This window comes from Ictidomys tridecemlineatus, chromosome 2 (assembly GCF_052094955.1).
Source record: "Ictidomys tridecemlineatus isolate mIctTri1 chromosome 2, mIctTri1.hap1, whole genome shotgun sequence".
NCBI lineage: Eukaryota > Metazoa > Chordata > Mammalia > Rodentia > Sciuridae > Ictidomys > Ictidomys tridecemlineatus.
In genome coordinates, this window is record NC_135478.1 from 226,132,678 (window position 1) to 226,158,217 (window position 25,540).

A 25,540-nucleotide genomic window follows, 5' to 3' on the forward strand; every position below is an offset into this window, starting at 1 on the left:
TCAGCCCCCCACACCCTAGGGAGGCGTAGAATGGATATTGGAAAGACAAACACAGTGCCCCACAGAGCCGGAGCTCAAGTGCAAGGTAAGACTGCCCCTCAGTTCCTGAGGCTCTACATCATGGGTAGTTCTTAAAAGTATGTATTTTCTTGTACAACATGGTCCTCAACTGGGAGAATTCTGCCTAGGAGGTCCCACAGCCTGTTTTACCAGGCCTGTCCTTCAGAACCCAACTCTTACAGAAGGTGTGTGTACAGAGTATTTCAGTGCAGTACTCATTGTCACTCCTGCTAAGGTACAGAGGAATGTTCCAGAATAGTGTGATTTTCTCCTGTTTGGTTATGTGGTTAAAATGAACCTGACACGGCATTTGTGATTGTAGGAGTGTCCTTGAGGCCCCGGCTTGTTTGCAGTTCTGGGTCAGGCAACTCTGGTTAGGCTCCTCACTGCTGGCAGGGTTTTTGTGCATGCGTGTTGTGCATATTTCTTTGCCTTCTAGAATATAAATGGAGGAAGCTGTAATTGGAAGCAGAGGATGTGGCTGGGTAAAGGCCTCTGGTGTGGGGGGTGTGAACAAAATAAAGGGGCGGCATGCGGGAACCTTGCTGGCTGTGTGGTTGCACACAGTCGCAGGGCAAGGTCAGCTCAGAGGCCTTTGTAGGGCCTAGGGAGATAGGAATAAGGAGCTGTGGGCTGATAGGGGAGAAGGGAGCCCCTGCAGGCTTTGAGTCCAAAGGTGAGGCGATGAAGCCCACTATGATGTGCAGAAGTCATTAGGACTGGACACCCAGGGCATTTCGCAGACATCAGGAGGGTGGGGACAGGTGCATCACAGCTGAGGCAGAGGTAAGAGTTTGTGTCGTGCGTACTCCAGGGAGCTGACTAGAGGTTCTCCTGTGTTAGGAACAAAAGTTAGCCTCTGTCCCCAGAAGTAGCTCAGCAGCCACCCATTCCACTTGGTCTTCCTTCTGACACCTGAGGGAAATGTTGGTGCCACCTAAAATTTGTGGTGTTTCCTAAGCGATGAGGTCATTCTGCTGCTTCAGGATCAAGGAAGAGGGGTGCTTGGAGCTGGATTCAGCCCCAAAGGCAGGAGTGGATCTTGGGAGGAGCATAGACTGCTTTCCCTGTGTTCACTGCCATGGGTCATTGTGACCTTGGCACCATCACTCAGCATCTTGAAAGTTTCTGTCTCCTTGTTGACAGAGTGATGAGGTTGAATCAGATTAGTGGTTTTCAAACCTCTTTTTGTTTGTTTGAATTTTTATGTCTTTCATAGTGCTGGAGATCAAACCCAGAGCCTCATGCATATTAGGCAGGCACTCTACCACTGAGCTACATTCCCAGCCTCAGATTTGTATTTTGAAGCAATTAAAATTCCCTTTCCTTGCCAGTGTGATGCCTCATACCTGTAATCCCAGTGACATGGGAGGCTGAGATAGGAGGACCAAAAGTTCAAGGCCAGCCTTAGCAACTTAGTAAGACCCTGTCTCAAAAAAATAAAAAAGGCTGTGGATGTAGCTCAGTGGTACTGCACTCCCTTGGGTTCAATCCCCAGTACTGGAAAAAATTTAAATTAAAAAACCAAAACTCCTTCTTAAATGGTTTTTTTTTTGGTATGTATGTTTGTTTGTTTTGGTGCTGGGGATTGAACCCATGGCCTTGTGCATGTGAGGCATACACTCTACCAACTGAGCCATATCCCCAGCCCCTTAAATGATGTTTTTATGCGTCAGTGATAGAATTCTCCCAGTTGAGGCCAGGTGCTGGGAGAAGGGACAAGACAATTCCTGCAGCCAGCTCCTGCACAGCAACAGCAAGCTCTTCCAAAAAGCAGGGTTACATGGCCATTGTCCCCTTGAGCATCCTGAAGGTGGGTCAGTGATATTGGCATCATCCAGGAGGAATGGCTCCCTGGGTGATCATTACGTGCTCCTCCCGGTGCTGAAGCTCCTCTGCCCTCCTCTGGAAGAGGTGTGCCACCTGTCTCTGGCAGCCTCCGAACCTGAGTGCTTGCCAGGTTCTTGATGCAGTGTTGGGCTTGGGAGGCTCCTCCTCCGTGCCTCTGCAGCAGCTCCCCAAGCTCCCTGCCCTGGCTCTGCTGCTTTTGACCAGTCCAGGGTAGGTAGAGAGAGCCCCTCCTTCTTTTTTGTTTGGTTATTCACCTTTTGACCTCAAGAACCCAGCAGAGCATGGATTTTACTTTCTGTGAGATCTCAGCCTCTAGCTTAGTGGGACTTGCTGTTTTCTCCAAGGAACTGGCCCAAATCAGGAAAGAGGAGAAAGAGAAGAAGAGGCGTCGCCTGGAGAGCATCAACTCTTTGAAGGGGATGGGCTACCCCACACACGCAGCCAAGCACGCCCTCCATCAGGCCGGTGGGAACCTGGACGAGGCTCTGAAGGTGACCCCTCCCTGGGACGCGCTGCCCTTTCCTGCTGTCCCGCCAGCCCCGCTTCCTGCACTCTGCAGCGTGCTCACTCCCGGCTGGGCCGCCTTCCTAATTGCTGCTTTGCACCTAGGGTTGGCTTTCTGTGTCATCAGCAGAGTGGCAGAGCCAGAAGGATGGGTCCAGGCTCCCTCTCCGCTGAGGCCTGCTGGCTCAGGAGTGTAGCAAATGTTTACGTGGGCAGTCCGCAGGCCAGGACTCTGAGTAGGGTTTCTGTTAGCAGCAGAGAGTTTGATGTCAATGGCATAAACTTCCTAATTTCAAAACAGAAGAGAATGATACAAGTTTTACTATAATTTTTTTAAATTAAATTTTTATTTGGCTTATTTTATCTGATAGGTAGTACCTATTGGCAAAGGGGATTTTTTTCCTTTCTTTTTTTTTCTTCTTTGTAGTACAGTTGGATTGAACCCAGAGGTTCTCTTACTATTTTTTTTTTTTTTTTGGTGGTGGGTTACCAGGGATTGAACCACATCCCCAGCCCTTGCCTCAGCCTCCTGAGGCATGCACCACCGTGCCCAGCTGAGGTGCTCCTACTATTGAGCTATTTTTTGAGACAGTCTTGTTAAGTTGCTGAGGCTGGCTTTAAACTTGACTCTCCTGCCTCAGCCTCTTGAGCAGCTGGTATAGGTGTGGCCACTGCACCTGATGCAAAGGAGCTTTTTACAGAACTCCTTAAAGCCACACACCAGTAGTAACTTCATCCAGGTCCAGCCCCTCCAGTCTGTTCAAGAGGTTCTCAGTAGGGCCGGGGCTGTGCTACATCCCAGGAGCTCAAAGTGGGAGACTACTGCCCTGGGGATACCCACAGACCAGCAGCAGACGGAACACACAGAATGAGGACCACACATGGTGCATGGGCTGGGGCAGGAGCCAGGTACCAGCAGGGAGCCAGGCAGAGGGAGGTGCCTGTTGTCTGGGTGGGGACAGGGCAGTGTTGGGGGCTGGGGTAGGGCTAGAGAGGGGGTAGACCAATGGTCAGTGGCCAGGTGCCACCTCATCTGCTGGGCTAAGGAGGCCAGAGGAGCTCACCCTGTCTCGCCTTCTGTATTTGCCCTGTGCATGAGAAGGCCGCATAGGGCAGTATTTTTATTAACATTTTAAAATTAAAAAACATTATTTGAATATCAAGTTTGATTTTGATTGTTTTGGGGCAGTGCTGGGAGTTAAACCAGGGCCTGGTACATGCTACGCAAGTGCTCTACCACTGAACTATCTCAGTGCTCTAGTTTGAGTTTTCTTATTTGTCAGAGAACTGTAAAAGGCTGGAAAATGTGACTATATGAAGGAACTGATGGGGCTAAAATTAAATTTAATAGTTTTTAATAATGAACATAGTTCATAAATCCATTTAGCCACTCTTGAAGTATTTTATGCTAGATGGCAAATTGCCCAGAGGGTCTTAAGGTTAACAGTTAATGTGTGAAGTCAAGGGTCCAAACACAACTTCTGGCTGGGAGTGGTGGTGCATGCCTATGATCCCAGCTATGTAGGAGGATTGCAAGTTCAAAGCCAGCCTCAGCAACTTGGCAAGACCTGTCTCAAAAAACAAATAAACAAAGCCATCTGGGATGTAACTCAGTGGTTACATGCTGGGTTCTATCCCCAGTGCCACACAATTCATTACACCAAGGTCATCCATGACCCTTTCCTGGTGGCCTCATGCATGCTAGGCTGAAGGGTGACTTGTCAGGAGGGCAGGGTGCATGCTGCGTACCACAGGTGAGCGTGGATGTGACAGTCCATGCAGCACTGAGCAGGGTCTCACTGAGCTACTAGTGCCTCCTTCAGGTCAGGAGGGCGTGGTGCCTTCAGAGGCGAGGAGGCCTGCTCAGCAGCCTTCTGTTCACTTCCTTCTGTGGCCTCTGCCCAGAGCTGCGCACTCTGGCGGAACCGTGTGCCCTCCTGAGCTGCCTCCTCCTGCTCTCCACTTGGCACGTCTTGCTCCCAGGGTCACTTTTGCTCCCCCTTCAAACCTCCAGTCTGAGGTGACATTTGACTGGAGCCTTCTGCAAACACAGCTTGGCCCCCAGTCTGGGTTGGGCCCCTTTCCTGGCTTTATGGCACCTTCGCATGGCCCACCACAGTGTCCCAGGTGGTCTGTCTGTGCTACAAGTAGACAGGCCTGGGCTGTCTGCTGGTGCACTGTGGGTGCTGTGCCCTGGCCCCGTGGGCAGTTGTGGTGAGTCACGGTGTCCCTGTGCTTTCAGATTCTCCTCAGTAACCCTCAGATGTGGTTAAAAGATTCAGATTCTGATACCAATAGCCGAGAGAGCCCTTCCCAGGAAAGCATTGACCAAGTGAGTGACTGGCCTTTGCGCCCCAGCTCTGGCGCCCCGGGTCCCTCAAGTGGGCTGGCTGGGGAGGGCAGGGTGGCGGCAGGACAGGGCAAGCTGTGCTGCTGCCCAGGTTTCCAGGCTCCAGGCAGGACCTGCGAGGGAGGGCCGCCAGCACACGCAGCAGGAAAAATCAGCCTTGCAGGCCCTCTTCCTCTAGCTTGCCTCTTTTTTTCACATACCACTGTTTACATCATCCCCAGTTCTCTGCATATGACCAAAAGGACGTCCCTTTGTCCTGTGGAGTCCATCCACCTTGTGACAAGTGACCAGCCATACTTGCCCCACAAGTTAAAGTGTCCCACGCCTGGTGGCTGCTGAGCTCGTGACACCTGTGCCTGAGCACAGCACTTTGCTCCCAGCCCTGAGGTGGCCACACAAACCATTGACCCTTTCCTGGTGGCCTCGTGCATGCTAGGCTGAAGGGTGACTTGTCAGGAGGGCAGGGTGCATGCTGCGCACCACAGATGAACGTGGGTGTGACAGTCCATGCAGCATGTGAGCATGACATCCGTGGCCTTTTTCTGTCCCCTAGCTGGTATACATGGGCTTTGACACAGTCGTGGCCAAGGTCGCGCTGAAGGTGTTCAGGGGCAATGTCCAGCTGGCGGCTCAGACCCTCGCTCACCACGGAGGGATCCTTCCTCCCGACCTGCAGCTCTCGGGGGAGGACTCCTCGTCCACCCCATCCACGTCCCCCTCGGATTCCGCAGGTGGGTCAGGTCTGAACACCAGGAGAGCAGACACCCCAGGCATGGGCCTGAGGGAGAGGCTGACCTGGAGACTGAGGAGGATGTTCCTGGGATAGGGTGGCCGGCAGGAAGTGTGTCGCAGGGGCCTTGGCGCGGTCCCTCACTGTGTGTCTTACTGTAGGGACCTCCAGCGCCTCGACAGACGAGGACATGGAGACAGAGGCTGTCAATGAGATACTGGAAGACATTCCTGAGCACGAGGAGGATTACCTTGACTCGACTCTGGAGGATGAAGAGATTATTATTGCAGAGTACTTGTCCTATGTAGAAAATATAAAGTCAGCAGCAAAGAAAAACTAGTGAACAAAGAAGTACTAAGTTTCTGCTTATAAATTCTGTCATTATGAAAAGTCTCCTGCAGGTCTTCCTTTTGTTCTTGCTTTTCATCTGATTTTGCTGCAAGCGTGCTTCCTCCTCTGGGTACAGGAGGGGCGGATGGGGACCCTCATAGGCAAGGCCTGCGGGAGCCAGAGGCTGGTCCTGGGGAAGGCACTGCCTGGCTCCGCAGCCTGCTCTGCTTTCCCCTCTGCCTTCAGGTGTGCACCCTAACTCTGCCCTTTGCTTGATTTTTCACCCAGTGGGAAGCAGGCTTGCTGCTGGAGAAGAGGGTGTCCCAGGAAGGTCTCAGGGGAAGGGGAGCAGCAGGGACTGTGACCAGACCTGTCTCCTCTTCCTGTCACCCACCTCCTGGGCAGCTTTTTGCTGTGCCTGCTGCTGAAGCTGTGGCCTCCCAGCCACGGTGTGGGCCCTGCTCCCCCCGCGTGCTCCCACACCACCGTCCCTCCTGCCCCACGGTCAGCCTTTACATCTCCGTTCCAAGTGCTGTGGGGCATAAAAACGAGGCACGGGCTGCAGTAGCCAGATGAAATTGTGGCAGACGCCTTTATCCTGAAATGTCAGTGTTTTGTGCTCTCAGTTCTGCAAAATATGCACTTGAAATTCAAAGCTGAAAATCAGACTTTATGTATTCAAAATTCCTCATACAAAATCTTTTATTAAATGGGAAAGTTTTAAGTGCTAACCAAAGCAACTTATTTTTAATTAACATTTTTAGACTCTGCTGTCATAGGAAACTCGCTGTTAGCCAAGAGACCTATCAGAGATTTAGAAATATTTTCCCAAGATTTTGGTGGGGATCTTTGTTGTAGCTTGTGACAGAAGACTCCCTCAAGCTGTGTGGTCAGCCTTCTGTCGGCTTTAATAACTTCTCGCCATGCTGCGTTCATCTGGAGTGTGTGCTAGGGGAACACCCGGCATCCAGGGTGCAGCTGGCAGCTGCCAGGTGGGGAGTGGATCAAGTGCCAGGCATGTTCCCTAAGCCCCTTCTAAAAGCAGCCAGAACACTCAGACGGCAGAATGGGCCACATGCTGCCTTCGGGTCTGACTGCGGAGGCTGCACCGCAGTCTGGTTTGGAACGTGGGAATCTTGTCTTTCTCTTTCAATGGATGGTACTGATGGAAATAAACAGTGGAAAATACACTCGGGAGTTGTCAGCCTTACTGCAGGGAATTCTGCGTGCTCTGGGTTTTACCTGTTGAGAGGGTCTGGGTGACCTGGGTTTTCGTTTCCATTGCAAGTGTTGTGAGGAATGGAAAGCTGTGCTCAGAAGCAGTGGCGAGCTGGGGTGTTGCTCAGTGGGGTGTCCTTGCCAGCATGCGCACAGCCCTGGGTCTTACCCCCAGCAGCCATGGTCTCGTGAAAGGCGGGGCTGTGCCGATGCTAGCGAGGGAGCAGCCCTCAGCCAGGGGTGTGAAGTGGACCTGCAGGGCTTGTGTGGGGAGCGGCCACCAGCTGAGGATTTGGTCCCAGTTGTGGCTTCTGGCTTCCTGTTTTAATGCCGATGGGAAAGCCAAGGGCACCACAGCTGCACCAGCAGCCCTGGTTTTGTTGTGTGCCACAAGAGAGCTGCAGGAAGCCCGCGCCGAGGTGGCCAGCACTGCAGAAGCAGCCAGCAGCTGAGACCCTACCTGGTCCTCGCTGGGCAGTGGCTGCAAGAGCAGAAGCGAGGCTGCAGGGACAGAGGCCTGCTACCGAGTGGTTCTGGGAGGGCTCTCCTTGAAGGGTCAGGAGAAAGGAGAACATTGCAGGCCTGGTCAGGCGAGATCCCAGCAGGGTGGCAGTCTGAGTGTGGCGTATTTGTGGGCTGGAGAGGGTTCTGGACCCACAAGGAGGCGTGTGGGAAGAGTGAGGGTCTAAGGATTGGTGAGTCCAGTCAGCCCAGAAAGGTGGGTAGGGGCTGGCCAGAGGTGAACACCAGGTGGGTAGGGGACCTAGGGCAGCGCAGCGGAGATGGGAAGGTCAGCCTGAGGCTGTGCAGTGCAGTGACGTGCTGGACCTGGCCAGGTGTCCTTGATGCTGACCACTTATCAGATTCTGTCTGCCTTTGGCCCTGGTAATACCACCACACCCTGTCCCTGTTTTCCTGCCCAGATGCCCTGTTTTGTCCTGCCCTCAGCCAATTGAATTGATTGATCAAAGGCGAACACCTGATTTTTGGTTCTTGTGGCAGTGTTGGTATCAAACCCAGGGCCTCACAGGGGCAGGGCAAGCGCTTACCACTGGGATACACTGCTGTTTCTGGTTCCTCCCTTTTTTCAGAGCATCTGACAGACTGGACACTCTGTGTCTCTGCATTTTGGAGCTGGGGACATCAGCGCCAGCCTAGGACTTGCTCCCTCTGGCGCTCCCCGGTGGGACTCACAGTGGTTCTCTGCCTGTGCTTCCTGAAACTTCATTTCAGTCCTGATGGCTCCCAGAGTGGACATGTGTGTTCAAGCCCACCCGGAGAACAGCACCGGCCCCATTCGAGGTCTCCTGCTTGACTGCTGGTCATCAAGAAGCCTGACCTCCTGGGGGCTGGGGAGGCTCTGGTTCCTGGGATTTGCAGGTTTGACCTGGAGCATCATCACGGATGTGCCTCACTGCCCTTGTCCCTGTGGGGGGTCCCCCTCAGGCCTGGCCATCTTGGAGAGCTGGTGCGGCCTGTGGCACGGCAGACCTTGTCGGGCAGCACCTGTGCACTGAGCAGGGAGGTGCCCATAGCGAGATGCTGCCCTCTTAATAACAGACACTGTCACCTGCAGCTGCTCTCCCTACACTAGGCACCACCAAGGGGATAAGAGCTGTGGGAAGACCCCCATGGATTCAGGCCAGAAGATGATGGGCGCTCCAAAGCAGTGGCACCTGCTGTCAGCTGGAGAGGCTGAAGAGCCGTCCTGGGCCCTGGCCTTTCCCACAGCCCCTTCCCCAGGAGCAGTACTGCTGGCAGCCCCTCACCACAGGCAGGGGAGGTGGCCCAGGCTGGGTGTGTGCGGTGGAGCTCAAAACAACAGGACACACTCGCGCTTTGAGCTTTAGAGGGTGTGTATTTGAGTTCTTCATGAGGGTCCTCAGGACACAGTTTGCCAGAAAAATTTGCCAAAGTAGAAATGTCCTCATTTCCTCTCAGCAGGAAGGGGCCAACCACCCGAGGTTTCTAGAAGTTTCCAGAGCTTGGGGGCATCAGACTGGAGTCCTCAAGAGTTGGGAGGGTTTCAGAGGAGGCCAGATGACAAGGTCTTAGCTCAGGAGGTAGGGACAAAAAGGAGCCTCCCCCAGGGGAAGGGAGCCATCCCCCAGGGCAGGTACACACCTCCTCATCCCAACACATCACCTGCAGCTGAGGCCGGCAAAGTTCAGGAGCAGAGACCAAGGCCTGCCTCTGTGAGCCTGGGCTTGGGCACCGCCTGCTGTTCCCAGGCAGTGGCAGTTCTGTGGCTCAGGCAGCCTGCAGCGGTGTGTCCGGGGCACAGGCCACCTTGTTGCTGAACAGGCGTGACAGGCTGCGCTTGGCTGCTGGCCTGCGAGGCGTGGGTGGCAGGGCCCGGAGACCACGCATGTCCCAGAGGCGCAGCGTGCCATCATGGGACACGGTGTAGAGCACCTGGCCATGCACCTGCAGGCAGGCGAGTGGACTGTCAGACTCAGGACTCCCCCACTACAGGGCAGGACACCAGGCAGAAACCACCACAGCTGGAGGGCCTCTGCTTTGACCCCAGGGGCAGTCTGGCCGGGCCCAAGCACCCTCCCTCCCCAGCAAGTTACTGAGGCCCCAGGAGCTGGGCAGGGAGGCTCCTACCTGCAAGCAGTTGATGACAAAGCTGTGGCCCCGGAACACCCTCTGCAGCGCTCCCGACTGCGCGTCAAAGGCCCGGGCGCAGGCATCCCCACTGCCCGTGAATACTGTGGACACACAGCAGCGCACTGTCGTGCCCAGCTGCCAACTTCTCCCAGAGCACAGGGGCAGGTGCCAGAGCCTGACCACGGCCACCTCTCTGAGACTCTGGTGTTGGGCATCTGTCCTTACCCACCTCCTTCCTGTCTCCACTCACCTAGTCCCGGCTTTTATTTTATTTTTGGTACTGGGGCCTGCCTCACCGGGTGGCCAAGGTTCCAGAGGGAAGCAGCAGAGCCTCCAAAAGGAACCTGAGCTCCTTCTACAGACCCGAGGGGCGGAGACCCCCTCCCCCTCCCCGTCTGCAGCTGCCTCTGCAGGGCTGGTGGGTGGCTGCCACGCCCTCCTTGGCTTCAAGTGGGCCTCACTGTCCCCCAAGTGGCCCTGTCCCTCATTAGGGCCTCCCAGGGTAAGGTCCCACTCCCAGAGCCCTTTGGTGAAGCTGGCCTCTCTGCCTGGTGTGCTCAGGATGGTCCTCACGGCCAGCAGACTCTGTCCCCTGCTCCACCCCGCACCTGCTCCCACAGGGACCAGTCAGTCCTCGGTCTGCCTTCTGAGAAGCGCCCGGCCTTCTGGGCTCACTCGCGTGCTCCTCTGCTCCTGGCCGGGAGAAGCCTCTGCTTGTCTGGCTCCCTCTTGGGTTTCCCTCCATTGTAACTTAGCCTCACAGTTCTCCAGCGTGAAGGAGCAGCAGCGTCACCTGGAGGGCCTGTGCCAGGCTTCTGATGTAGCACATAGCACCTGGGACTCTCCATTTCTAACTAGTTCCAGGTGATGCCTTTGGCTGGGGGCCACACGGAGAATTCAGCCTGGAGGCTGGACGCCCCAGGAGCGACCCTGGCACTAAGGCAGACGCCAGGAAGCACCAGGTCAGGGGAGGAACCAAGCCAACAGGGTCTGGGCGGGAGCAGGTAACTACTGTGGGCTGCTGGGCCCTGCAGAGGCTGAGCCACCTGGGAAGCAAGAGCCCCATGCCATTTTATCTGCCAGCTCCCACTGGCCACCCGCCGAGGGGGCTCTTTGGGGTGTTGACTCCCAGCATCCAGAGGTGCTGCAGCAGGATCCCTCCAAGGGTGCAGTTCCAGTGCCTCCCGCTATCCGCAGCCAGAGCCTGACCAAGGCGCACCTCTCTAGGGCTCTCTGGTGTTGGGACATCTGTCTCTTACCCACGTCCTTCCTGCCTCCACTCGCCTAGTCCTGGCTTTTGTTTTTTTGGTACTAGGGGCTGAACTTGGGTGCTTTACCGCAGAGCCACATCTCCAGCCATTTTTATTTTGAAACAGGCTCTTGCTAAGTGGATGAGGGTCTCACTACATTGCCAAGGCTACTCTCAAACTCGTGATCTTCCAGCCTCAGCCTCCCAAGTCACTGGGATTACACAGCACCCAGCCTATCCCATCTTTTCTGTTAAAGCTGCAGGGTGGTAGCTGGCTGCAGAAGATGCACCCCTTTGTTTCTCCCTCCTCTTCTTCCTTCCCACCAAAAACATGACATGATGGCTGGTGCTTCAGCAGCTATCTTGAACATGATGCTTCATTAAAGCTAGAAGACATGTGCAAAGAATGAAGAAGCAGCTGACAGAAGGACTGAGGTGCTGAGGACCTTGTGGAGCCACCCATGCCAGCCAAGGCTGCCGGCCTCTCTTACCTGAGAGAAGAATAATCGCTACCTCACTTAAACCTCTATTTTCCGGGTTTCCTCTCATCTGCAGTTACACCTACGGCCAAGGGAGGCCAAGACCATGGGCCCTCGAATCTGGCTGGTTTAAGGGGGGTGTTGCTGTCTCCCTTGAAGCCTTAGAATGTGTCCTTGAGACATGCTTTGACCCCAGGACCTCTGAACATGCAGTCTCCCCCATCCTTGTGAAGGTGAGGAGTCCCCCATTCTGTGTTGGAATTTCTTTGAAAAAACAGAAGGAGAAGGAGAAGAAAAAGCAGCAGCAGCCGCTGGAGGAGCCGGTGCACGGGGAAGGCCGGGTGGCTGGCTTTGGGCACCACAGCCAAGGCCAGTCGCTGAGGGGAAATGACGCAGGCAGAGAGAGGCCGAGGGGACAAGCCAGGAGGAATGCAGGAGGAGCTCGGCAGGGGGCCTCGGCCGGCTGGGGCACGGGGCAGTGTGGGGACAGGTCACTTACAGGTGCCCGCGTGGTACTTGAGGGTGCTCACGCTGTGTCTGTGGGCTGGGAAGGTGCACACGTGCTCCCCCTCGTGTGCCAGCCAGCACTTGGCAGTCCTGTCCGCGCTGCCCGAGTACAGGAGCCGGTCCACCAGCTGCGGGAGGAGCAGGAGGTCAGCTGCTGGGCACGCCGGCCTCCGCAGGGCTGGCAGAGCCTCCAGGAGGGGGGACCCACCAAAGCCGTGGCCAGAGAGGCCCCAGCCCTGCTGAGGTCCCTGGGGCAGGAGGGAAAGGGAGGCGGCTGGCGGGGCCCCAAGCAGGGCCAGGCCCCAGGGAGAGCACTGGGCTTTGGACCCCGAGGGGAGACCACGCTCTAACCTCCTGAGCCAAGTCAGCAAGGCCTCTGCAGCCGGCTGTCCCCTCCAGCCCTGAGCGGGCCGGACACTCCTGCACACCTGCTTAGATACGGTCCCTCCTGGGTTCAGACCTGCCTCTGCTCCTTACGACTCGGAGGCCGGACAGGTGACTCATTCCCTCAGAGCCCCCGCTTTCCCTCATGTGACTGGGAAAGATCATCCCTGCCTCAGAGGGTGGCGCTGAGGACAAACACGGGGCACAGCGCACACGGAGCCTGGCGCTGGTCTAAACATGCGGCCAACACCTCACCCCAGGTGCAGCAGCACCTCAGCCACAGCTCTTCAGTGTCCCTCAAAGGCTACCCGTTCAAGGTTCAGTCCCCAGCTGGTGGTGCTGCTGGGCAGTGGTGGGACCTTTAGGAGGTGGGGCCTGGTAGGAGGAGGCCGGGTCTTTGTACGCGTGCCCTGGAAGGGGATGGTGGACACTGGCTCCTCCTCACTCTCTTCCCTTCCTCTGCCACATGCTCCCACCATATTGTGCTGTGCGTCACAGGTCCAAAGCCATGTGGCCCAGTAACCAAGGACTGAAACTTCTGAAATTGTGAATCAGAATAAAACTTTCCTCCTCCTAAGGTGATCTTCTCAGGTGTTTTGTCATAGCAATGAAAAACTTAACATACCAGCTATCTTCAAAATCAATCTCTCTCTCTCTCTCTCTCTCTCTCTCTCTCTCTCTCTCTCTCTCTCTCTCTCGGCAGGTACTGGGAATTTAACTTAGGGTCTTTCTACCATGGCACCTGTTACCAGCTCTTTTTATTTTATATTTTGAGACAAGGTCTTTCTAAGTTGCTAAGGCTGTTCTCAAACTTGTGATTCTCTTGCCTTAGCCTCTTGAGTTCTGAGAGTACAGGTGTGTGTCACTACATGTGGCTCTTGGGGCAAGAGCTGACACCTGCTCTGGGCCCCTCCAAGTCTGGCCCAGACCCCTCAGGCACAGTCAGAAGCTGAGCATTGAGCTTCAGAACTTGGGGGTTTGTTGAGAGCTTTGCCCCTGGTCGCCAAACCTGTGAATGTGAACTTATTTGATGTTGGGTCTTTAAGGAGTTGATTTAAGTTAAAATAAGGCCAAGGGTCATCGGGGTGAACCCTAATCCATTCGGACTGGTCCTGTAAGAGACCAGGACGCAGCCACACTGAGAACAAGGAGAGAGGCCTCAGAGGAACCAGCCCTGCGACCCCTGATCTCACACGTCCAGCCTCCCATCCATGGCACCTGTCCTGTGGCCCGAGCTGGCCAGCACAGGAGCAGGGCAGCCCAGAGGGCAGCGGCCAGGCAGGTCTCACCTCCAGACAGATGACAGAGCCCTGGTGTTCCCGGAACACACGCAGCTGCTCCCCGCTCAGGATGTCCCAGGCTCGGATGGTGGCATCGGTGCTGCCAGTGAAGGCCGTGCGTCCAGGCGCGTCCAGAACCAGGCACAGCACGGCGCCCGTGTGGCCCCGCAGTGTCTGGTGGCAGCAGCCACTGGCTACCTGCCACACCTTGGCTGTGCCGTCCGTGCTACCGGTCACCAGGAGCCCCCCAGCCACGGCCTCCTCCAGGCAGGGTGTGCCAGGGACCTCCCAGGGGCTGGAGTAGGCCAGCGTGAGCACGCAGTTGCGGTGGCCCCGGAGCTCCAGGGACGCCTGCCCCTCGTCCACAGTCCAGACGCGAGCTGTCCGGTCGTAGGAGCTGCTGAAGAGCTGGTTGTTGGCAACGAGGATCCTGGTGCAAGAGGGTCAAGGTTAGGGCCAGGATGCCCACGGCTCTGGCGGGCTGCCTTGGCACTGCAGCTGGACAGCCTCCTGCTCTCTGCCTGCCGACACCCTCACCTGCCAACACCCTCACCTGCCGAGGTTCAGCTCAAAGCCCAATTCCAAAATGCCACCAAGACCCCCTGGGACGCCCCCTGACGGAATCCCTTCCCTGCGCAGAGCCACCTGCTGGCCTGGCCTCCACCCACAGCAGGGACCAAGGCTCCGACTTGGACCCTTCCAACTCTCCACGCAGCTCCGCACAGTCATGAACGAGGGGAGTGGAGATGGGGACGGGGAGGTGGGGTGCCACCCTTCCAGTTTGCCCAGAGCTGAAGGGTTTCTGGGGACACAGGCCTTCCCATTTAAAGTCAGGAACTAAGAGGACCAGCTGGCCACCTCGCTGCAGGGCCACTGGAGAGTGAGAGCTCTGGAGAGGCTGGCGGCTGAGGAATTCCACACGTCCACCCTGACACTGGCTGCAGGGTGCCCAGGGGTGACAAGCTGCAGCCGGCAGGTGGGCCCCTGTGTCAGCTATCACGGTGGCCCCATGCAGGTGACACTGCAAGCTCCAGGTCACAGCCCTGATGGGTTTCCTGGCACACAAAGGGCCGGGGAGCAAGGAGAGCCTTTTCATGCAGTGGAACTGGCCGGCCTCAGGACAGGAGGGGAGGCCTCTGGAGGCAGCAGCCATGATTTATGGTCATTTTGCTGAATGCTGAGAAATTCTTTCCAGAAAAACACCGTTTGTCTTTGGTTCAGAACCTCACACGTAACTTCACAGGGCCTGTTTACACGCCAACTTTAAGCCCTGTGCGCCAGCCACAAAGGCCTGAGGCCATGCCTCTAGTCTGAATGGGGCATCCCTGCAGGCGTGGGACCAGGACCTGCCAGGGGTCAGGACCCTTCCTGTCTCAGGACCTGAAGGGGGTGGCCTTGGGGTGCTGGGGCGGGTAGCTGATTCCTGCCCCAGTTGGCACCGGGGAGGGATGCCAGGCCACTGAAGGGTCAGTGTTCCCAAAGCTCACACATGGCCACTCTCTGAACACATGGGAGGCAGTGATCCCAGGTGCTCACTGGTGGCTCTCACCCACTGGACGCACAGTTACTTAATCACGCAGACCTGAGCCGTGGGTTGAGCACAGCCTCCGATGGACAACGGGGGGTGTGCATGTTTGTGCACATGGTGCGTGTCTGTCTGCAGGGTACACACTGTGCGTGCATACCTGCACGTGTGCATAGGTGTGCATGTGCTGGGTCATGTTTGTGTGTCCATATGACTGCATGCTGCATGCCTGTGTACTTGAGTACATGTGTGTGCGTGTGTGCATTGTATGCACGCACAGGAAACTAAACCAGGCAGAGCGTAATTTCCACCTCTACTGTCTAGCGCTCCTTCTGAGTCAGCAGCCTGAGCTGGTCCCTGAGGGCATGGCCTCCCCCTGACCCCTGTCATGGCCTCCTCACATTTCTTCAATGACATCTTCTTCCTCAGGATAGAGTGCTCAGAGCCAGCCTCGCTGTAAGACAAGGCCTGGGTTCTCCTTCCAGCCTCTCCTCTGCCACGTCCCTCTGCTGGCAGTGGACAGGCCTCCCACCTCAGGAGAAGGAGGGGACAACTCTGTGGTGCTGGAGGCAGGGCTGGCATCCCACGCGGGGCCTCCAGATTGGCCCTCCCACTGCCCACTGCCCACGGCCACACCGGCTGGTCCTTCTCCTCAGGGGTGCTGCCTGCACACCCTGGCGGCCAGCTGCTCCCACTGTGGCTCTAGGTCTGTAGCAGCTGGACTGTCCGCCTTGCTCCTCTTTCCCACCAGCTGCTAGAAGCCCAAGCAGTGGCCTGGGTCCCTCTGGCTGTGCACCTCCTCTCCTCTGGGCCTGCCCGGCCCCTCCCAGGCAGGGCCCCTCCTGCCCACGTGGCTGAGGGCCACGGTGCCAAGTCTCTCTGAATCAGGCCTGACCTTGGGAGCCTGGGCACCCATCACAAGTTAAGCAAACAGTATCAAATTGATCTGATCAGCAGGGGAGTTTCCCCTGCTCAGCTCCAACCCAAGTTCAATAAGGAAAGGAAAAGTCAAACTTGAGCAGGGGAGGTGGAGACTTCCCACAGCCACATGGAAAGGCGGGGCTCAAAAACATCCCGACTGCTTCTTCAGAACAATCTGCATGTCTCCCCAACCCTTGGTCCACCATCAAGTATCAGTTCAGCGCTTTCCTCCTGGTCCCCATCTGTGGACACTGGAGCTCCAACACCTCTCCTGGCACCCAGCAGGTGTGGGCATGTGCCCAGCCCCGGAGTGGGGGCAGACAACGCCAGTGTTGGTGATGCTCTTCCTCCTCCAGACCCTGCACGGCCCTGGACAGAGCCCTCAGGCCAGGGTGCACCTCTGTCTTGGGTCTCCCTTGCTGGGGGCTACTGTCCACACGGAGTTCGCTAGAGAACCTATGTTCCCCAAGGGCCAGGCCCTATGACTCTGTCCCCCTCAGCCTGGCCAGGGACCCCCAACAAGACTCAGCCCAAGCCCCCAGGCCAAGCTGACCTGTTCACGATGGACGTGTGTCCTCGGTACACCTGCAGGCACTGCCCGGTCAGCACGTCCCACCTCCTGATGGTGCAGTCGGCGCTGCAGGTGAAGGCAGCCTCCTCCTCCAGCTGGCAGAAGGTGACGTAGCTCTCGTGTCCTGCAGAGGAGGGGAGAGGGCCCGGATGGAGCTCCTGCTTCTCTTCCAGTGAACGGGACCTGCATTCTCCACTCACTTACCTGGGTATGTCCTCCCACCTGTCCACGCCTCCATTCCCTCGCCTGAAATGGGAACAGCGTCAATGCCCACCCCGCTGACCACTGTGCAGACTGAGTTTCAGTGGCAGCCTCTAGCAGATGCTGCGTGTTGGTTTCCTCCTACACTCAGGCAGAGATACTGTGGTAAGCCTGGGGTCCCCAGGTTGCTAGGTGCTGCACACGCCTTGGAACCTGTCACCTGACTCAGAAAAGGCCCTTTGCAGATATGATTAAGTTGGGGAACTGACTTGGGGAGGCTGTCCTGGATAATCTGGGTGGGCCCTAGATGCTGTCAGAAGCATTCTTATAAGAGAGGGAGAGGGCTGAGGGCAGTGGTGCCCACCTGTAATCCCAGCAGCTTGGGAGGCTGAGACAGGAGGATTGCAAGTTCAAAGCCAGCCTCAGCGAAAAGCAAGGCGCTAAGCAACTCAATGAGACCCTGTCTCTAAAGAAAATACAAAATAGGGCTGGGGATGTGGCTCCGTGAATGAGTGCCCTGAGTTCAATCTCTAGTACCCTCCCCCACCAAAAAATAAGAGGGAGAAGGAGATTTGACACACCAAAGAGAAGAAGGCCATGTGGGGGGCAGAGAAAGCAGCCTACGTGGCCACAGAAACGCCAGCCTCCACCAGACACTGGAAGAGGCAAAGAAAAGATTGTCCCCTACAGGTTTCAGAGGGCATATGGCCTGCTGACCCCTTGATTTGTCCCAGGGACGCTTACTTCAGGCTTCTGGCCTCAGGAACCGTGCAGGAATAAAAGGCAGCTGTTCAAAGGCACCAACCATCTCCAAGGCACTGCCATAATACGGGGACGAAGAAGACACACTTCAGCCTTCCAAGAGTGCCCCCAGCCCAGAAGGAAGGTCATCGGGTGAGGCCTGTGGCCAAGGGGCTCAGCAGGGACAGTGGCTGAACCAGCTTCCCCGGGGCAGAAGCCTGAGTGCTAGGGCCAGAGGGTCTACACGGGGAGATGGAGTCAGGGACAGCAGACGGACTTGGGCTGGCCATGCTGGGGACATGTGGAGGCTCTCACCAGAATGTAGGGGCCTAACAAAAGTGGCCCAGGCAGCTGGAGTAGCGTGAAGCATGGAGGCCAAGCAGGGGCCCAGGTCTGGCCCTGTGCACCCCAGCCTTGGCCAGCTGGCCTGCATCCTGCCCTCAGGGGCCCTGCTAGGTAGTGTGATGACCCCCGTGTTCAGGCCGAGCCATTGTCAAGCAGGCCTGGGGCCCTCGGGGGATTTGCCCAGGATGATGCCAGTCCTTCAGGTGCTTCCACCTGGAAAAACAGCTGTTGAAAACGGGGACATCTGAGAGGAAATCAGGGGCCCAAATCAGCAGAATCAAAGGAAGGTCCCACACAGGGGGGCCAAGGAGTTAAAGCACTCACGTATTTGGGGGGTGCACTTATTACATTAGGATCTCATTTTAAAGAATTTTTAAATCTTATTTTAAATTAAATTAAACCAAAAAAAGCACGTATAAACCAGACCCCTTTAGTGAGCGGCACGATCTTTACTCCACCGAACTACAGCCACCAAACCAGGGCTGCCAAAGACCCGGAATGGTTTGATGATATTTTAAAACCTGGTTCAGCTGGCTGGGGCCCGGCAGACAGGGACGTCAGGGTGCTGTTAAGCTCCTTCTTTCTTTTCTTTTCTTTTGTCCTGGGCACAGGCTGAGTTACTTTTGGAAGAAGTCAACTTCCTGGGTTCTAAGAAACAGAATTTTTTTTTTTGAAAAAAGAAAAGTTTTCCCGTCTTCTTGGAGCACACACACCACGCTGCTCCGAAAACAACGTAGGAATTAAGTAAACACTTGAAGAAGTGGCAGATAATGTTTCCCTTAAAAGACACATCGGCGAAAAGTCGAGGGCAAAGTGGGTTTGGCCAAACACAGCCAGGTTCTCGCCAGCTCCACAGAGTTTGTAAAGTCCTTTCAGACTGTCAACAAACTTTCCCTAAGACGAGATTGTCCCAGTCTTCCTGCTGCCACCATGGGGGATGGGTACAGCCCCCAGCCTCAGGGTCCCCGAGGGCCAGGAACACCCCAGGATGGGAGGGCAGTCAAGGTCACCCGGGGCTGCACACACCAGCCTGTGGGGGAGCCACAGTCCAAGGCCCCCTGAGGACCCTGGACACAGCTAGCTGAGGCCAGAGGGAGGCTGAGGCATTGAGCCAGCTGCTCCCCGACCATCAACGTGGCAGGAAGGCAGAGGGCAGGGCGAGTCCAAATTAACCCCAGGTAAGAGCCCAGCACAGCCGGTGAGCAAGGGCACCTGCGCTCAGGCCACCAGACCAGGACTGCCGCAGACCTGAGGTGTGGGCCAGCCTTCTGATGGCGGAAGGAAAAAAGGGACAGAAACACAGACTGCAGATCCGTAAATATGTAAATGCACGCGAAGAAGATGGGAGGAGACGGGACTGAAAGGGCCCAAGTGCTTTTGTTGCCTTTGGGGTTTTTGTAGGGCGGGGGGCTCTCCACCACTGAGCTACAGCCCAGCTTCTAAGGTTTTCAATGTAAAAAACCTCTGAACCCGAGCCAGGCTGACCAATGCCCCGGGTCATCTGCCTTCCGCCAGCAGAGGCTGCCACAGTGGTCAGGTCTGCTGTGAACGAGCCCCCTCCCAACACTCACCCCACATCTGAGAGCTTGGGTCCCACGTCAGAGCCTGCCAGCAGAGGGGCCTGGGACGCGCTGAGCACACCCCGCAGCGGCGCCACTCTGCTGTGCGGCCCTGACCCCCTTGACCAGTATTCCACAGACCCAGGCCTGAGGGGTCACCCCAGGGGGCAGGAGGAAAATATGCACACCAGATCCCAGCCCATCATACCCCCAGGGACCTCAGTGCCTTGGCCTTCAGCTGTTGGAATTACGCAGAATAAGCAAAATCGCCAAGCTAAAAATAAATATTTTTGAAGGATGAAGAATGCAGATAAGATGCAGCTATTATGTTCAAAAGAACACACTAAGGTCCAGGGTTTTTTGCCAAGGTAGCAGCCCTTCCCACCTCCCTGAGCACCCACATGCTGACAGGAGTCTGGGGGCCAGCTGCTCTCTCCCTGCTCCGTGAAAGCAGCCCAGAGGCCCAGCTGGGGACCCCCACCTGGCGTGTGCCCTGACTGTGTGAAAGGAAGCCTTCCGTCCTCAGTGTCCCAGCACTAAACCACAAAGCAACCGGCCACTCCAGCAGCCACCAGGCGATAGGGATGGCACTGTGCTCTTGACATTACCCAGCTGTCTGTGGCACCTGTCCACTGGCCAGAGCTAACTGTCCCTGTCCTTGAGTCGTGGACTTCAAGGGAGTCTTAGCCTCCCATTTCCAGATGGGTGCAGATACCCACGGTCCTTGCTCAGGAGGTGCTCTCCTTAGCCCTGACCCAGAGGGCCTGCAGGCTGACTGTACCCCTCCAACCAAGCCACCCCATCCTGCAGAAGTCCTCTCTACAGCTGTCTGGAGGCAACTGTGCCCCCGCAGAAGAGGAGGCAACAGCCCCGTTGGTACTTGCACTGTGCCCAGCCTCTCTAGCATCCTTCTTTTAGACGCTCTTGAGTTACCTGCTCCTGGGGGCCAGGCCCCCACTCACACAGCCATAGCGCCTCATGTCCTCTGGGGTGAGGCTGAACACAGACGCACAGGGCTGCGGCTGAAAGGAACACAGACAAAGCCACTGATAGTGCATCTGCCAACCCCCACTGGGGACCCAGGGCGGCTGCAGCCTGGGCCTCCTGGACTGCTGTGGTGGGATCAGGCCCCCCGGCCCACAGTTGCTAGCCAGGCTGCCCACATCTGGTCACCCATGTGCAGCAGGGCTACTCCTCCCAATGTCGTCTGCAGCCAGGCCATGGCCCTCCCACAACCTCCCCCAGGCTCTCCTACCTCCCTCTCTGCCTCAACTGGCACCCCCAGGGCGCCCAACACCCCGACAGTGGTCTCCAGAGCACTGAAGGATGAATTAACACGGGTCTTGTACCTCACACAGACTGCGTTCTATGGAATTCCCCCTGACCCAGGCAAAGCGGGTGTCGTTCGTGCTCGAGCGCCTTCCCAGCGAGCCCCTGTGCCCTTCTAAACATTGTGTCTGAGTGGTATGCACAAGGAGAAGTGCACCTCGTCTCCTCAGCCAGCTTCCTGCCCATTCCACCTCTTCTGCTTTCCCTGATCCTCTGGGAGTCTCAACTCGTGCCTTTGTTTCTGCTCTACCTGAGGCCCAGGCACCCTCTTCCCCTGAACCCATCAAACATGACCCTGGCTCATGGAACACACTGGGAATAGTAGGAAGTGTGTGGAGTAGCCACGTGGCCTGGAAACACAGGCTTAGTCCCTTACTCAGCAGGAACTGCGCAGGACAGGTACGGCCGTTTTAGGAAATGCAGTTCATCTCTTTGATCCAACAAAGTGCTCCCAAGAAGTAGACACCCACTGCATAAAGTGAAAAGGAGAGGGCCCGCGGATAACTTCAGTCCCAGCAATTCTCTTTACAGAATAGCTGGTAATTAAGCCTTCTTCTTCACTGTGAGCTCATCAACTGCATTGGAGAGCCCAATTCCATTAAGAGTTGAACGTGAGCTGAGTGTGGTGGTGCAGGCCTGTAACCCTAGCAACTCCAGAGCTCAGGCAGGAGGATGGCAAGTTCAACGCCAGCCTCAGCAACTTAGTGAGGCCCTAAGAAATTTAGTGAGATCCTGTCTCAAAATAAAAAAAAAATAGAAAGGGCTGGGGAAGTAGCTCAGTGACAAAGCACCCCTGGGTTCAATCCACATTCCTCCTACACACACAAAAAAGAGGTAAACATGGGCATATGAGGGGGGCCCAGCAAGCCAGTTCTGCAGGTCTGCAGCTCTTCTGGGGCCCCTAAGAGCAATGACAATGACCCCAGAAAACCCGTACCCCTCAGAAAACAGCCCTCGCTCTTTGTGCCCATTCCACCCCTTGATCCCAGATCCCTCAAGCTCTGAATACGGAAAACTTCTGGCCCCCTGACCACCCTCCACTGCGGAGAATAAAACAAGAAGCCCCTCTTCAGAGGAAATGCTCATGGCACAGTCACCAACCCCAACCTTCTGCCCAAGAAATCCAGCCACGACCAACTGACAGGTTTTAATTTGGAGGCTTCTATAAGCTTATAGCTGCACGAGGGGCTAGCCCCGGGCGGGACTGGAGATATGCCTGGATCTGCAGGCGGCACTAAGGACCAGGGCCCCTCTGCTTGCCACCCAGCCTGGGCACAACTTCCCCTGCGTGGTGCCCCAGTACAGGTTCAGCCTCACAGCGGGAAGAAGCCCTCTCTGCCTTGAGCCAGCCGTGAGACTGGGACAAGTCTGGTAGCACACTGGACCTTGGGGGTGTTGAAGACAGCACCCGCCCCACGGGGCAGAGTCTGGAAATCACTGAGGGGCTCTGTGTGGGGGTAAATAAGTCTGCGAGGACTAACCACACAATACAGGACACACAGACGTGCATCTATAAGACTTAAAGAATGAAACAAATGTCCAGACATCTTACTAGTCTCTCACCCAGACCAAAACAGACTCTTCAGGAAGAGGGAGCGAGCAAGACCTTGCTTTAGTAGGTGAGCACACAAAAGAACTACAACACGTTCCTGTAATTCTTGAGAGTCGAATCAGTAAAGTAACCTCTCAAGATCGAAGATACTCCATCCCCTCTGTCCTCAAAAAAAAAAAAATTTGAAATGTCAACCTTAATAAGAGCGAAATCAGCCCTTGTAGGAATGGGCTACGGTCCTTTAATTCAACAGCTCTCTGCTTCGGTGGGGATGGCCCTCAATGGGGACAGGTCAGGCACCCCTCATGGAAAGTAGATAAGCAGCTCTGGGACCACCAAAGTGGGTGTGAAGCCAAAAGTCCAGATGCCCAGCACAGAGCTAAGCACAGGGTGGGCCCTGGAGGCTACAAGGCTGCCCTGGGACAGGCCCGTGTCCACCAGACCAGAACCAGCCTGGAGAAGCTCACCTAGCAAGTGGAGTTCCCCCAAGGCTCGCTGGCCTGAGGGCTCCCCAGGCTGGCTGAACATGAGGGCCACCAGAAAGGCCACTACAAATGCTCATTCTGGGGCTTTACTCATGGGGAGTCACTGGAGTCCAGGCCTCAGACTGCATTTCTGAAGCCTCCTCCAAAGAGTCTTACATTTGAGGATAGATACAAGTTGGGTTTAAATTTTCTGACTGATCTCAGCTCTTCCATTTCTAGGTGAGTGCCTCTGTTTGGGAGGAGTGTGTGTGTGTGTGTGTGTGTGTGTGTGTGTGTGTGTGTTTGAGGCCATCTCTTCATTATCCATACCAACTCCCAAATAACCGTTGATCCAAAATTCATTCCTATTGGGCTTTGAAATCTCTACCTTAACTTGTTTTTAACTTGAAAACAGCAGTGTCAGGATCAGCCAGTTTGGAGGCTAACATCCTATCTCAGCTGGAAGGGCTGGGTGGGGCCACCCAGGATTTGCTGATTATGGCAGAAAAGTCCACAGTGATAAAAAAAAAAAAAAGAGCTACACCCCCTGGTGCAGGAAGTCTAAGGCCTTGTGAAAGTTTGTCAAGGGGACTGCCCAAACTATGCAGCAGCCTGGCAGCCAAGGTAGAGTGGGACCTCACACACAGTTCAGAGGCCAGGCCCTGGAAAGGCCCAAGATGGGGTAAACCCAGGGCCCACTCTCCCAGAAAGAGTACACACACAAACCAATAGCTATGCGGTTGCATGGGACTATGTTTACATTACTAAGGGAAGGCCTCCTGATATTTCATCTCCTCCTCAAATATGCAAAACAGATTGAACGACCACCCTGACCAATCCCACTCCTCACCCTTCCTTTGCAGCAACTGGAAAGAGGCCTTAGAGAGCTTTGCAGGGTGGCCGCAGGGAAGGAGTTCAAATTTCAAGTCGACCCCCACTGCTTGAGCTGCTCTGGGCAAATTAACACAATGGGAAGATGGCACTGTAGCTGCACACCACCGCAGCCGCGCCCCCAAAACCCCTTTTGTTACCAAAATGCCCCAAATAGGAAAAGTTGGCCAAAGGTCACCAGATCATCTAGCGACCTGGAAAGATCTGCTTAGCAGGAGCAAAGGTGCGAATTCTTTTGTTTGCTGATAGTGTTGGAAAGGTAATGATTTCAAGCAGCCAGCGGACAAGTCATCTTGCCTGCGCGGTGGGCGCCCCTCTGCCCACCGGGCCCCACCCGCACCGTCCCACCCCAGCATCTCCTCTCGCCTGGTCGGGCGCTCACGGGTCGGGCGCTGGGCCCGGAGGAGCGCTCCTTCAAGAAAGTGAGGCGATGGGCTGGGCCGGACTTTTTGAGGAAGGGTCTGAGAATGAACTTGCTGAGACCCACGGTCTGGGGCTGGGGGCGGGCGACTAAGAAGGCAGGCAGGGGTCGCGGGCGCGCCGCCGTCAGGTCTACCTTGCAGGAGCGCGCAGCACCGGCCGTCCGCAGTGCTCCAGAGCCTGGCCGTGCCGTCCTCGCTGCCGGTCAGCAGGCGCTGCCCATCCGGGCTCAGGCTCAGCCAGTTGATGCCCCCGCGGTGATCCGCGCAGACCCTCAGGGACGACCCGCCGCCCCCCATCCCGCCGGCGGGGCCGGGGACTAGGAGCAGCTGGCTCCGCTAGGGAGGGGCGCTCCGGCGTCCTGCAGCGGCTCCGTGGGGCCGTGTCCGCCCGCGGCCATCCCGGGGTCCCGGGCGCCCGACTTCTGCGGGGGCTCGCGGCGCCCCGGGGTCAAGTCAGAGGCCCAAGCGTCCCCGCCGCCCACCGGCCTCCGGCAGGAGGCTGTGCTGAGGCGCACGATGGACCCCGATGGAGTCCCAGGTGCGTGGACACCCACCACCCCTCTCTCTCCGGAATCTGAAGATCCCACCCCGCCCAGCGGGCCGGGCAGCAGCGAGTGGGGGGGGGCGCAGGGAGGCCCCCGCCTCTCGGCAGCTGCGGGCAGAGGAACCCGGGAAGCCGAGTGCCCGGCGCCCCGCGCGCCCTCCCGGCCCGCGCCGCGCTCCGGAGTGGGCGGCCGAGCGCGGAACAATACGGCCCAGCCTGGCTCCTCCTCAGAGACCACCCCTCAACCTGTCCCCTCCCACTTCTCAGGCTGCGCGCCAGTCGCCACCCCGCGTTCCGCAGCCACCCCCCGCGGTCCCCTGTGTCAGGCCTCCTCCCGCCGCCCCCACTCGAGCCCGGGGGACCCTACACGTGCCACCCTCCCGCGGCCCAGGCTGCCCCTCGAGGCTCTGCCCCCCGCCACTCCTGCCACCCCTATCCCTTCGGCCGGGACGAAGGAGGACGAAACGGACAGAAGGGCCCAGGGGCTTGGGGGGGTCCCCTTATTGGGGGACGCGACCGGTAAGCCCCTGTTGGTTCCCTCGGAAATCAGGCGCACACCCCGAATTCGACTGGAGACCCGCGGGGGGTAGGGTGCGAGCCGGTGGGGGGTCCCTGGAGCGCCACCCCTCCCCCACCGCCACCTCCGGCCCTCGGCTGGGTGCGCGCCGCCTGTGGCCCCACCGAGGTGGGAGCGGGAGCCCACTGCGGCCGCCGCCCTCCCTCCCTCCCTGCCTCCCGAGCGCTGGTTCCCATTAGAGCAGTTCCGGAGCTGACTTCGCTGGGGGGCGGGGCAGGTGACCCCCCTACTCGGATCCTCCAGGTCCTAAAGGTAGCAGGGTTTCCCGTACCCTCCAGAGAAATCCCTTCGGCTTCCCCCAACTTGTAAATCAGCTTGCACCTCAACTTAAGGAGTGTCGACT

The 25,540-nt window shown here is 56.8% G+C and overlaps 2 protein-coding genes across 11 annotated transcripts in view; one reads left to right on the forward strand and one right to left on the reverse strand.

Annotated features, from left to right (window-relative positions):
* Nub1 (negative regulator of ubiquitin like proteins 1) overlaps positions 1–7,015 on the forward strand; it is a 31,333-nt gene extending 24,318 nt beyond the window's left edge. For all 4 annotated transcript variants that reach the window (XM_078040843.1, XM_005326683.5, XM_078040844.1 and 1 more), the window contains exons 12-15: positions 2,256–2,402; positions 4,658–4,747; positions 5,319–5,496; positions 5,657–7,015. In XM_078040843.1, coding sequence (XP_077896969.1) covers positions 2,256–2,402; positions 4,658–4,747; positions 5,319–5,496; positions 5,657–5,835 — 594 coding nt within the window. In that variant the 3' untranslated portion in view covers positions 5,836–7,015. The remainder of the gene's footprint in view (positions 1–2,255; positions 2,403–4,657; positions 4,748–5,318; positions 5,497–5,656) is intronic.
* Positions 7,016–8,881: 1,866 nt separating this feature from the next.
* Positions 8,882–24,869, reverse strand: Wdr86 (WD repeat domain 86). 7 transcript variants are annotated; one of them, XM_078040847.1, is made up of 9 exons: positions 24,211–24,319; positions 20,352–20,440; positions 17,518–18,507; positions 16,777–16,818; positions 16,555–16,696; positions 13,565–13,985; positions 11,884–12,019; positions 9,654–9,757; positions 8,882–9,470 (listed from the first exon to the last, which is right to left on the reverse strand). In XM_078040847.1, exons 4-9 carry the CDS (start codon positions 16,808–16,810, stop codon positions 9,294–9,296), a joined length of 1,014 nt encoding a protein of 337 aa, XP_077896973.1. In that variant the 5' UTR covers positions 16,811–16,818; positions 17,518–18,507; positions 20,352–20,440; positions 24,211–24,319; the 3' UTR covers positions 8,882–9,293. The 7 variants fall into 7 exon arrangements, 6 of the variants coding, with proteins under 6 accessions (XP_077896973.1, XP_077896972.1, XP_077896975.1 ...); XM_078040846.1 differs by lacking the exon at positions 20,352–20,440 and having other exon boundaries at positions 24,211–24,346; XM_078040849.1 differs by lacking the exons at positions 20,352–20,440; positions 24,211–24,319 and having other exon boundaries at positions 17,518–18,072; positions 18,381–20,345.
* Between the last annotated feature and the right edge of the window lie 671 nt (positions 24,870–25,540).